Below are 13,158 nucleotides of genomic sequence, written 5' to 3'. Positions count from 1 at the left end.
AATCACAGAAAGACAACTTGTGAAAGAATACTTTTCAATCTATTAATAAACATAATCTCCATGCAGAACACAGGAAACCAGAACCAGTCTCAGTCATTAATGTAGCATAACGTCAACCTACATCCCTGTTCACCGACTGACCTTTTAACCCCCTTGGGTTGCTTTTCAAAATATTTTCAATACTTCTGTGTACCCCATGTCCCTCCAATACATATGTATTTTGAGGAGGGCCCTCAAGACATTCCTAAATTCTGACTACACAACATACTCAGTGGCCTACCAAACCCTACAGATAAAACTGTTGCAGCAGAGACCTGAAATGTGCCGAGTACAAGCGAATTCTCCAGCTGGCTGCCACCTACAAGGGATCAGCGACCGGGAGTAAGGACAAATCAGGGCAGGCAACTACGGGTGGTAAGATGTAACACTGGATTCCAATACCATCATTAGTTAGGTTTTTAAACAGACACTAAATATAGTTTTTGTTCATGTGTTTCTCAATCATGTGTAAATTGTGTAAATGAAACCCATCTACTCTAATTTGGGTAAATGTCTTCCAGTGCCTCATCAGAGGAAGGTTAGGAGGCAGGTCTGTTCTGTGCTGTGCCAAGCCCAGACTGACTGAATGACTCATAGCAGTGTGGGAAGGCTACAGAATGTACTACTCAGGAAACAGTCATAACTAACATTTGAGGAGGTTTAGGTGAGGTTTTCAAGAGAAGTGTTCTGTACCGTGTTATATAAAAACACTTACCCTAGAGGTATCTAAGTAATGCAGAAGAGGCATGGCATATTGTTTGATTGGCAGACGCCAAAAGGAATGGAGACACTCTACAGACATTATACAATAGACTTGCATACGCCCTTACTCTCTCTTTCTCTCTGACAGACACACACTTACCCTGCTGCACAAAAAGTCTAAAACATGCACATATCATGCCCTTGGGGCTTTATTGAGCATCAAAGTTTTCACATCCGAGATCTCAGAACTGTTTTGTAGTGAATTCTTATTTCATAACCCATACAGGTCCTCGTCTTAAAGGTACGTAAAGTGCAGAGTATCAAAATCCTGTGTATTTGTAAATCCGTTTTATTAGGGTGCAATCTTATGGCTCTGAAATATCAATCTGGATATGGGACTTCTGAATTAGACATGTTCAGTTTTTATGAAAACTGTAGCTATTTGAATACACACATGATAGAATAACACTATTTTACCAAGATAGTGTTTGATGATGTGTTCTGACTCTAAGATCACCAGACAAATTACTGTCACAACTGAACAACGACATGACATCATTTACTTTCAGATTTCTGACAGTGTTGTTTTTTTCTTTCTTGCGTGACATTATTGCTGGCTAGATTAACCTAGACCATACTTCGAGGGAGATGGCAGAGACATGTGTTCCGAATGGTCCGTTTGTATTTGCTCAGGCTTGTGACTGGCTTGCAGATAGAACCTTATAGAGGCAAAATCAAATGGGTTTCTGCAGAGAGAACTTTCTCAAATCTAACTTCATAGACATACGAAGAACCATCTAAAAATTATGTATATATGACTAACTCGTTTATGACAAAAATGTCAGATAGAACCTTATAGTCCCATGGTCTCAAAACTCTCTCTTAGTCACACAACCACCACGACACACACACACATTTACATTACATTTCTGCACAGTCCTGTACTCACATGTATGTTCCTGAGTTTCTTCTTGCCTCTCTCCAGCTTGCTGAGGAGTCTGTGCTGCTGCTGCTCTCTGGGCGCTGACTGCATCAGACGGTCGTCAACGGATACAGTCTTCCTCAGAGCCGCCCGCTCACCCGCTGTCTCTCCCTCACCCGCTGCTGTTGCCGTCTCACCCAGGGGGAGGCTTCTCACACCCGGGGCCGGTGCTGGGGTTGGGGCCTGGGCTGATGATATGGGAGATGGCTCTGTTCTGTCAAAGTCCCGCTGCACTGAGCCTGGACAACAGAAACCAGAGATGCACCACTGATAACCTACACCAGCATAGACAAAAGGATAGTATACAATGCCACACACACGAGCACACACACACACACACATGCATACGCGCAAACACACATGCATACGCCCGCACACACACACATTCAGAAAGCAATGGCACACAAAATCTAAAATATATAGAGATCAATAGACAATTAGAGAGAAAGAGAAAAGGAGAGAACTGAAGAAATACAAGTGGACATATTGTGTGGGAGTGAATTGCTCCTTTGGCACCGTCTTAGATAGAACACCAGGATTAATAGTCTCACATTGTCTGCAAACAAACAAAACTTAACTGGTCTCTGGTCACCTCAAAGATATGTGCAATCACAAGCAAACACCTCAAACACACACAAACATATACACAAACACACACACACATTTAATCTGCTGTCTTCCTCTCTTCCCAGCTGTCAGGTGAGGCGGTTTCATCTTTCTCTCTGCTCAGTGTGTCTGTCTGCTGTTGTGTGTGTGTGTGTGAGTGTATGTGTGACACAAACAAGCACGCACACATATACACAGGAACAATATCAATTGCATACTCCTTGCGTCCTCTCTCCTTGTCTCCTCCTCAAAACCCATTGGATGAGAATGTCAGAGGTCCCTCCCCTCTGACCTTCTCCTCAAATATGGTTTGAGGAGGCGGCGAGATGAGAGGAGTATGCAATTGAGATCATCCCATACAAGCTCAAACACACAGCAGACACTAGCACACTTTTAAGCTGGTGTAGACTTCATTCCAGACTAATAGAAAAGTAATTATACTTCAGACATTATGAAGAGATGTCACACACGCACAAATCTGCTGGAGGTTTCATGTTTCACTCTGCTCAACGCATTTGTCTGTCGGCTGTTGTGAGTATGTTTATGTGATAAACATACAGATACGGTTGTGTGTGTATGTATGTGTGCATGCAAGCGTGTGTCTTTGTGTGTGTCTGTGTGCATGCGAATGTGGGTGTGTCTGCGTGCACGTGAGCGTGTGTGTGTGTGTCTGCAGTAGAATGTATCAGGCTCGTCTCATGGGCTACATCAACACCTGAGAGCAGCTCTGTACTGGCAGAATGACAGAAGCCCTAACCAGCCCATTAAATCTGCATGAAGGCCTCATTCAGCCTATACACAACCCTTTTATTATTAGAACTACCATTCAATGCCAATATTAGCTCAGACTTAAGGATATCCCACATAGGTCTGGCCAATATGTACAAAATATCATATCACAGTATTTTTCTCATTTTTGAACGTAGGACGGTATTTGGCGTTTCTGAATAATAAAACTTCTAAATATGCTTTATTGGTAGTTCATGGCAACAAATGAAAATCAAAGCGGTTGTAGTGGGCTTTCTCCATTCTGATTGCTTTATTCTGTTCAACCAAACTTCAACCCAAAATATTAGGAGCACAAAACTGACAGTGAACTAGTCCTATTTGTAGAACATTACGTAGGAATCAAAATATTTTATTTTGTAGCCTCAAACTCCGGGACTCGAGCAATGGTTCCATTTGCATGGTTATTTGTTCACTTCAAGCATTCAATTGCAGCATTTTCAAACATTTCTTAATTTCCTGCACTAATTTGTTATTGTTTACCCACTGTCACACTTCTTTTGTCTTTGTATGCCTCTATTTTGTAAAAATAATTGTACAAAATATATTTTATTAGAATAATTATCCTCTGACTGTTTATTTTTCGGGTTCAATTGCAGATCTTACATTCGCTACTAGGAGTAGTCGGCCGATTTCCAGGGGTCTATTTGGTAAGCTTGCCCTCCCGAAGTTGTTGACTGTCATCCTAGAAAATGTCCAGCTGCAGATTATGCACGCTGAGGCTGTCTGTTCTGCAAACCTCAAAGTGCATGTGTATCAGATGGTACAGTATGTGTGCACATTTGTTGGTCGCCTGAGTCAGTAGCTTTGTTCCTGGGCATCAGCATACTACGCACATACCAGTCGGTGCACTAGCTCTGGCCCAGGCCGTTATGTTAACCACTGTTGCTTGTGCAGCTAGCAAAGATTTTTATAAGTAAACCAAGATAGACCACAGCCTGTCGTTTCCAATGGGAACAAATTAGTCATAATGGGCAGAACAAGCAAGGAGGTGGGCAGAGCCAAGCACAAGCTAGCGATATCCTATTTGCCTGTTATGGCATGCATCTGCATATTTCTGTTCCCTATATTTCCGTTGGGGAATGCCTACTCTGTGAAGTGCGCGTGTGCAATAACTCAATTCGCAATTCTTCTAAACAGTGCAATTACTTACAACTTTGGCAAATGGGCACAGTCTACTAAACTTAGTCCACTCTGCTCAAAACAGATTCTAGTTTTGGGAACAGAAACTGTATTGAGATCAAAAGTTTAATCGATGAGAAAATTTGCTATCATATTTGGTAGTGCGTGGGAACGCTAAGCGGATACTTCACATTTATACATCCGGTGAAATATCAGTCTCATTGTTCTATCTGTGTAGCTATTACAGCACATTTACGCTAGCTAGCTAGTACCCAAGCTAGTGCACATTAGCTATCTAGCAGCCTGGTAGCCACTAGCTAACTTGTACACACTAGCTGCAGTACACAATAGCTGAAGTACACACTAGCTGTAGTACACACTAGCTGTAGTACACACTAGCTGTAGTACACACTAGCTGAAGTACACACTAGCTGTAGTACACACTAGCTGTAGTACACACTAGCTAGCTAGTACACACTAGCTGTAGTACACACTAGCTGAAGTACACACTAGCTGTAGTACACACTAGCTGTAGTACACACTAGCTGTAGTACACACTAGCTGTAGTACACACTAGCTGAAGTACACACTAGCTGTAGTACACACTAGCTGAAGTACACACTAGCTGAAGTACACACGAGCTGTAGTACACACTAGCTAGGACCTAGCTTCAAATTCTAAATGTCATTTCAACACCAGTGCTGTTGGTGGTGGTAAGGCACCATTTGACCTGTCTGAGCTTTTATGTCTCACAGTGTCTGTATCCTGAGAATGTATCTGCTGGGTCAGTACTCAGCTGTTAGCAACTTCTTATTGGCGATAAAAATGGATTGATTGCTATAATTGTTTTAGTCATTTGTGAATTACTTAATGTTAAAAAATGTATTAAACATGAAAATACCAAGGTCAAGTAAAAACCCAAAGCAGAGCTTGAATGAATACCGATATCTTTTTTTAATGGTTTACCGCCCAGCCCTAATCCCACAGACACTCGGTTCATTACAATATAGTGGATATTACACATAATAATTCATATTTTATAGTAGTAAGATACAAAATAAAAATAAAACCCTATACAATTCCTATTCTTAAATATACTTTGCTTAACTTTAAAATGGACACTTAACACCCAGTATAGTCACACTATTTGGATAGTCTGGATTTTCATTTTTTAAATCAACAAAATATTTGTTGATAAGCAACTGCTTGCTAACGTTACGGTTAGGTCTAGAATTAGGGTTAGGGTATGGGTCATGGTTAGGGTAAGGGTTCCGTTTAGGGTTAGGATAAGGGTTAAGGTTAGGGTTAGGGTTAGTAGGGTAGGTGGAAATGTCACTGATAATCTACAGATGGACTATCCAAATAAAGTATCATCTGGCACTTGCAACGCCAGGGTTGTGAGATCAATTCCCGGGGGACCAGTACGAAAATGTATGCATTCACTCACGTAAATCGCCCTGGATAATAGTGTCTGCTAAATTAGTAAAATGTAATGTAAACTCATTGTATATACTCAAGTGACTATCATGTGCTTTATACTAAAGTACAATAGAGGCTGTGAGAACTATAGTTAAAAGCAGTGGGTGGCGATGACACCCTGCAGGTGATCGCTGACAGATTGCGGCCAACATCTGCTTTTAGTCGTTAGTCTTTGAGGTGTGTTTTTTCCTATATACAGTGGAGCAAAAACGTACACAGCTCAAAAAAATAAAGGGAACACTTAAACAACACAATGTAACTCCAAGTCAATCACACTGATTGACAATAAATTTCACATGCTGTTGTGAAAATGGAATAGACAACAGGTGGAAATTATAGGCAATTAGCAAGACACCCCCAATAAAGGAGTGGTTCTGCAGGTGGTGACCACAGACCACTTCTCAGTTCCTATGCTTCCTGGCTGATGTTTTGGTCACTTTTGAATGCTGGCGGTGCTTTCACTCTAGTGGTAGCATGAGACGGAGTCTACAACCCACACAAGTGGCTCAGGTAGTGCAGCTTATCCAGGATGGCACATCAATGCGAGCTGTGGCAAGAAGGTTTGCTGTGTCTGTCAGCGTAGTGTGCAGAGAATGGAGGCGCGACCAGGAGACAGCCCAGTACAACAGGAGACGTGGAGGAGGCCGTAGGAGGGCAACAACCTAGCAGCAGGACCGCTACCTCCGCCTTTGTGCAAGGAGGAGCAGGAGGAGCACTGCCAGATCCCTGCAAAATGACCTCCAGCAGGCCACAAATGTGCATGTGTCTGCTCAAACGGTCAGAAACAGACTCCATGAGGGTGGTATGAGGGGCCGAAAGTCCACAGGTGGGGGTTGTGCTTACAGCCCAACACCGTGCAGGACATTTAGCATTTGCCAGAGAACACCAAGATTGGCAAATTCGCCACTGGCACCCTGTGCTCATCACAGATGAAAGCAGGTTCACACTGAGTACATGTCACAGACGTGACAGTCTGGAGACGCCGTGGAGAAAGTTCTGCTGCCTGCAACATCCTCCAGCATGACCGGTTTGGCGGTGGGTCAGTCATGTGGGGTGGCATTTTCTTTGGGGGGACGCACAGCGCTCCATGTGCTTGCCAGAGGTAGCCTGACTGCCATTAGGTACCGAGATGAGATCCTCAGACCCCTTGTGAGACCATATGCTGGTGCGGTTGGCCCTGGGTTCCTCCTAATGCAAGACAATGCTAGACCTCATGTGGCTGGAATGTGTCAGCAGTTCCTGCAAGAGGAAGGCATTGATGCTATGGACTGGCCCGGCCGTTCCCCAGACCAGAATGCAATTGAGCACATCTGGGACATCATGTCTCGCTCCATACACCGACGCCATGTTGCACCACAGACTGTCCAGGAGTTGGCGGATGCTTTAGTCCAGCTCTGGGAGGAGATCCCTCAGGAGACCATCCACCACCTCATCAGGAGCATGCCCAGGCGTTGTAAGGAGGTCATACAGGCACGTGGAGGCCACACACACTACTGAGCCTAATTTTGACTTGTTTTAAGGACATTACATCAAAGTTGGATCAGCCTGTAGTGTGTGACTCCAAATCCAGACCTACATGGGTTGATCAATTTGATTTCCATTGATAATTTGTGTGATTTTGTTGTCAGCATATTCAACTATGTAAAGAAAAAAGTATTTAATTAGAATATTTAATTCATTCAGATCTAGGATGTGTTATTTTAGTGTTCCCTTTATTTTTTTGAGCAGTGTATTTAGTCAGCCACCAATTGTGCAAGTTCTCCCACTTAAAAAGATGAGGGAGGCCTGTAATTTTCATGATAGGTACACTTCAACTATGACAGACAAAATTATTTAAAAAATCCAGAAAATCATTCACAAGATTTTTAATTTTACCTAATATATAGGAAGAGGTCATCATTTAATGGAGTCTGCAAAGGAAGAAACCACATGGAAAAAGTGGTAGGCAAGTTAGATCCAAAAAACAGATTTTCAAATGAATTTATTGTGTTAGAGGTATCATTAAGCTTGTATCTAAACCAAAGTAGATAATTTTAAGATAATTCTATACAGCAGTTGGGGTCTCTATAATCTTCAATATGAGGTCCAAACCTAGCATGGAAGTGCATCCTTGTAGCTGTGTGTGATAAAATATGCAAAATGTTTGCCTTGGGGTAAACTGAGCCAATGGCTATGGGGTACGTTGAGCCAATGGTTGAGCCAAAGGCAAGTTGAGCAAATTAAAGTGTTTTCTTCCCATACGTAATGCAAGGTGTTAAGCCTGTATTAAAATGTGCTTAAAATTATGATATTACAAAAAAGTGGAGTGTGATTGTGTTGAATTGTGTTTGAGAAATAGAGATAGAGAATGTTTTAAAAAGATAATACCACCATCTCATTCAGTACAGAAATGTGCAGGCGGCTTAATTTACCCTGTCACGTGGCTCAACTTAACAGAGACCACTTTTTTTGGACAAGCTATGTTTTCAAAACTGTAATGTTTACATGAATTCTGATTATTTCCAGGGATACACAACATCCTGAAATGTATGTAGATAATGTATCTTTGTTAGAAATAATACTATATTTCCCTTGACTGAGTGATGCTGATTGTAGAAAAATGGCTCAACTTACCCCGCTCTCCCCTAGTTAGCCAGTTAACGTTGATGAACAACCAGAAATAACTATTGATTGTTTTGTTCATTAAGAAAGCTAAACTTGTTGAGTCAATAAGGCCATTTCAAGCTTATCTTTAAAAAAAAAAAAGGCTATTTTAGAACATTTATGCAAGTTAGCTGGCTAACTCATTGACTCCTGCTGAGTATAGCCCTCAGGCTCAGGGTTGGTGGCTCATCATAAAGTGTATGAAATATAGGATTCCGTCACCGCCATGGTGACCCATACTGCTCACCACATGCTGTGACCTGGGGATAATTAAAGGGAGTGATCCTACTGTGAGTAGCCATTTAGATGTCCAGGTGACATTCTTATTTACAATGACAGCCTAGGAACAGTGGGTTAACTGCCTTGTTCAGGGGCAGAACAACAGACCTTGGCAGCTCGGGGATTCGATCTAGCAACATTTTGGTTACTGGCCCAGCACTCTAATATACATTTTGCAGGACAAAATCTCTTGAAATGCACCATCTTGTTTTCAAGTGTCCAAAAAAAAAGAATACTTAGTAACAAGAATAATATTTTAACTACTGTCTAATAATAATAACAACAACAACAAAAAAATAATTAAAAAACGTAAATTAACATTAAAAAAGTTATTGGAAACTACTAATAGGCCGAAAACTAATAAAGACTACAGCTACAACTACTAATACAACTTAGAAAAATAAGTATCCATACAGTGCCTTCAGAAAGTATTCATACTTCTTGACTTATTCCACATTTTGTTATTTTGCAATCTGAATTCAAAGGTATTAAATATTTATTTTTTCTCACCCACCAACACACAATTCCCCATAATGACAAAGTGAAAACGTGTTTTTAGAAATTTTTGCTAATTTATTGAAAATGAAATACAGAAATATCTCATTTATATTCAGTACCGGTCAAGAGTTTGGATACACCTACTCATTCCAGGGCTCATGAAGTAGTCACCTGGAATGCATTTCAATTAACAGGTGTGCCTTCTAAAAGTTAATTTGTGGAATTTCTTTCCAACTTAATGTGTTTGAGCCAATCAGTTGTGTTGTGACAAGGTAGGGGTGGTATCAAGAAGATAGTCCTATTTGCTAAAAGACCAAGTCCATATTATGGCCAAGTCCATATGAAAAACAACTCAAATAAGCAAAAAGAAACGACAGTCCATCATTACTTTAAGACATGAAGGTCAGTCAATTCCCAAAATTTCAAGAACTTTGAAGGTTTCTTCAAGTGCAGTTGCAAAAACCATCAAGTGCTATGATGAAACTGGCTCTCATGAGTACCGCCACAGGAAAGGAAGACCCAGAGTTACCTCTGCTGCAGAGGATAAGTTCATTGGAGCTACCAGCCTTAGAAATTGCAGCTCAAATAAATGCTTCACAGAGTTCAAGTAACGGACACATCTCAACATCAACTGTTCAGAGGAGACCGTGTGAACAGGCTTTCAAGGTCGAATTGCTGCAAAGAAACCACTACTAAAGAACACTAATAATAAGAAGAGACTTGCTTGGGCCAACAAACATGGGCAATGGACATTAGACGGGTGGAAATCTGTCCGTCCTTTGATCTGATGAGTTCAAATTTGACATTTTTGGTTCCAACCAAAAATCTTTATGAGATGCAAAGTAGGTGAACGGATGATCTCTGTATGTGTGGTTTCCACCGTGAAGCATGGTGTGATGGTGCTTTGCTGGTGACACTGTCAGTGATTTATTTAGAATTCAAGGCACACTTAACCAGCATGGCTACCACAGCATTCTGAGGCAATACGCCATCCCATCTGGTTTGCGCTTAGTGGGACTATCATTTGTTTGTCAACAGGACAATGATCCAAAACACACCTCCAGGTTGTGTAAGGGCTATTTGACCAAGGAGAGTGATGGGAGTGCTGTATCAGATGACCTGGCCTCCACAATCATCTGACCTCAACCCAATTGAGATGGTTTGGGATGAGTTGGAACACAGAGTGAAGGAAAAGCAGCCAACAAGGGCTCAGCATATGTGGGAACTCCTTCAAGACTGTCGGAAAAGCATTCCTCATGAAGCTAGTTGAGAGAATGCCAAGAGTGTGCAAAGCTGTCATCAAGGCAAATGGTGGCTACTTTGAAGAATCTCAAATATAAAATATATTTTGATTTGTTTAACACTTTTTTTGGTTACTACATGATTCCATATGTGTTATTTCATAGTTTTGAGGTCTTCACTATTATTCTAAAATGTAGAAAATAGTACAAATAAAGAAAACCATTGAGTGGGTGTGTCCAAACTTTTGACTGGTACTGTATTATTCTTACCCCTTTACTATGACACTCCAAGCTGAAATCAGGTGCATCCAATAGCACCTGTGGCTAGGCCTGTAGCGGCCACAAAATTTAGTCAGCCAGTGATTGTCAAGCAAATAACTGTCAATCTCACTGTAATTTACCGTTAATTAACAAACACATTCAGCATCTCTTGGCTTTCACACATAGACTACAAGCCACTGATACAGACATCTACATTTGAAAAAGTCAAATAAATCCATGTATTATAGCCTACACCTTCACAATAAATCCATTATTTATTTTAGACAGGTCTAAAGAAGCATGGTATGAAGAAAATGTTGTCTATTTCAGAAGAACAGAATAGCATACTCTGAGTTTTCCTTATGTTAGGTCCTAATGCGGCTATGCCAAATGGTTGTGGGCTACACTAGCTCATTTAGCAGACAAGATTTGCTTAGAATTCCGTGGCATTATTGAAGTCCAAATGATCCAAATGATCTGAGGGAGTGCGCACATGCGGATATTCTGTGTTGAGCGGTTAACAAAGAAATAGGTCCTCCTATATGCTTAATTTAGAGTTATTGATGTAACTTGTTGTTCTACAAACATTGGGCTATATGTTTAGATTTTTTATAGATTTGCATGATGTAACAAATTATGATTTGAAAAAAGTCGAATGAAAAGGCATGAGCTCTGCTTTGTTTTTTGCGCAGGCTGTACATACTTCATTAGTCTCTCATTCACAATTTGACAAGTAGTTGATAATGCTATGAATTCCACGCCGGTGTCCCCTTTTTGGCTGTAATGCACCCTAAAAAAAATCCATGCATGTGTTGTGCCCTTCTCCCTGAGTGCTGCGCGCTCTCCATCATGTGATCGTTTTTTTCTCACAGGCTACAAGTGAAGACAGACACACCAGGGACGCAACTGCAACTTAATACATGTCATCTATGTATTTAAATAGTGAATGGAGGGTGCTTTCTCGTGATTCATTTTTATGGCAGCCAGGTAGGCTATACTCCTGTTGTAAAGATAAGCAATGTGCTTAATATTAGGAAAGTTGAGAAATAAATACAGTAGCCCTAGCCCATAGAAAGCTGATGGGATCCTCCTCTTTAAGAGGCCATCACTCTGTTTTCTCACGCAATTGCATAGCCTATAGAAATGCTGCACAATATGAGCTCATATGACGTGTTGGATTCAATTTTTGATTACATTTGCATTGATGTCAGAGTGATTAGAGGGAGAATAGAGTGCTGAGTACCAAGCAGTTAGCAAGTTTGGTAGGCTACTAATGACCATGAGCAGCATCAGAGCTTGGAGAAGCCTAATTACCGTAACTAAACGGTCACATGGAATTTGACTGCCTTCATGACACATGACCGCAGGTGTGGCGGTAATACGGTCACCGCAACAGCCCTACCTGTGGCCAATTAAATTGTTTGGAAATGATTTAGAAAGAAGCACACCTGTCTATATAAGTTCCCACAGTTGACAGTGCATGTCAGAGAGAAAACAACTAATCCAATTGAACATACTTCGAACTAATGATGAGTGTATGAAGTGGAGGGAGTACAGGGCTTTGCATGTCTCTCGGGGAGGCTAAAAATAGATTGTGGCATGGAGAAATGTTATATTTTTCAGAAGGAATCGGGTAATTGGTTAAGGGAGGAGGATTGGAAGGAAAGAGAGAGGAGGTTGAAAAGAATGAGGGAAGCAGAAGATGGGTTTTAATCTGTTGAAGCGAGCAATAACAAGGGAGAGGGTATGTCGAGGAAGATTGGTGTCAAGTTCAAACAGAGTGAGCCAGACGCCAGTTCGAATTCTGGAGGTGAAATGAAAGGGGTAGAAGGTGTTGTGAGGAGCTCGGAGCCCGAGCCTTGCATTGATGGACATGATTATGATAAAGATATGCTTGGCCCAGTAGGAATGAGAATTTTGAAGAGGATGGAAGCAGGCCTTTTGGCTTATTCATGGGTAGTTTCAGGTTGGGTGGAAAAGATGGTGGGTGCTCTTGAGTCGGTGAAGGTAACCCGAAGTGGACTTGTGATGTTTGTTTATTTCTTCAGAGGAGAGGGAGCAGATGCTCTGTGCGACGCAACTTTGGTCAAGATATGTTTCTTAGGAACCAGGCACCACTGACAGGAGTGATTTCTGAGGTAGCATTAGGTGTGGAAGTGGAGCAATTGAATTTGAAGATTCCTGGTGTTTGTGACACCAGCCATTTGGTGCAACGCAGACCCGGTGGTGAGCGTGGTGAAACAATCACTGTCAGTCCTTTTGCGCTTTGAGTCAGCCTCTACCCGACAAATTCATGGTAGGGTATATCAGTTATCCTGTTAGAGCTTTTGTGCCGAACCCACTGCTGTATTTCAGGTGTCAGGTTTACGGTCATGTTGCAGCAGTGTGTAGGAGGGAGATTCCAAGATGTGGGAAGTGTGCAGGAGGACATGGGATAGAGGATTGTGTCGTTGCGGTGGATAAGGTTGCTTGTGTCAACTGTAGGGATACACATGTTGGTGGGGATCAGAAGTGTCCGGT

At 41.6% G+C, this 13,158-nt stretch overlaps 1 protein-coding gene across 1 annotated transcript in view; it reads right to left on the bottom strand.

The window, feature by feature from the left end:
• The window catches only part of ankfn1a (ankyrin repeat and fibronectin type III domain containing 1a), a 236,193-nt gene that overhangs the window by 178,070 nt on the left and 44,965 nt on the right, over positions 1 to 13,158 (bottom strand). The window contains exon 5 of the mRNA XM_021581040.3: positions 1,691 to 1,962. Coding sequence (XP_021436715.3) covers positions 1,691 to 1,962 — 272 coding nt within the window. The remainder of the gene's footprint in view (positions 1 to 1,690; positions 1,963 to 13,158) is intronic.

Source organism: Oncorhynchus mykiss, chromosome 23, assembly GCF_057628025.1.
Source record: "Oncorhynchus mykiss isolate SJ-2025 chromosome 23, ASM5762802v1, whole genome shotgun sequence".
NCBI lineage: Eukaryota > Metazoa > Chordata > Actinopteri > Salmoniformes > Salmonidae > Oncorhynchus > Oncorhynchus mykiss.
This window is presented reverse-complemented; position numbering and strand designations above follow the sequence as displayed.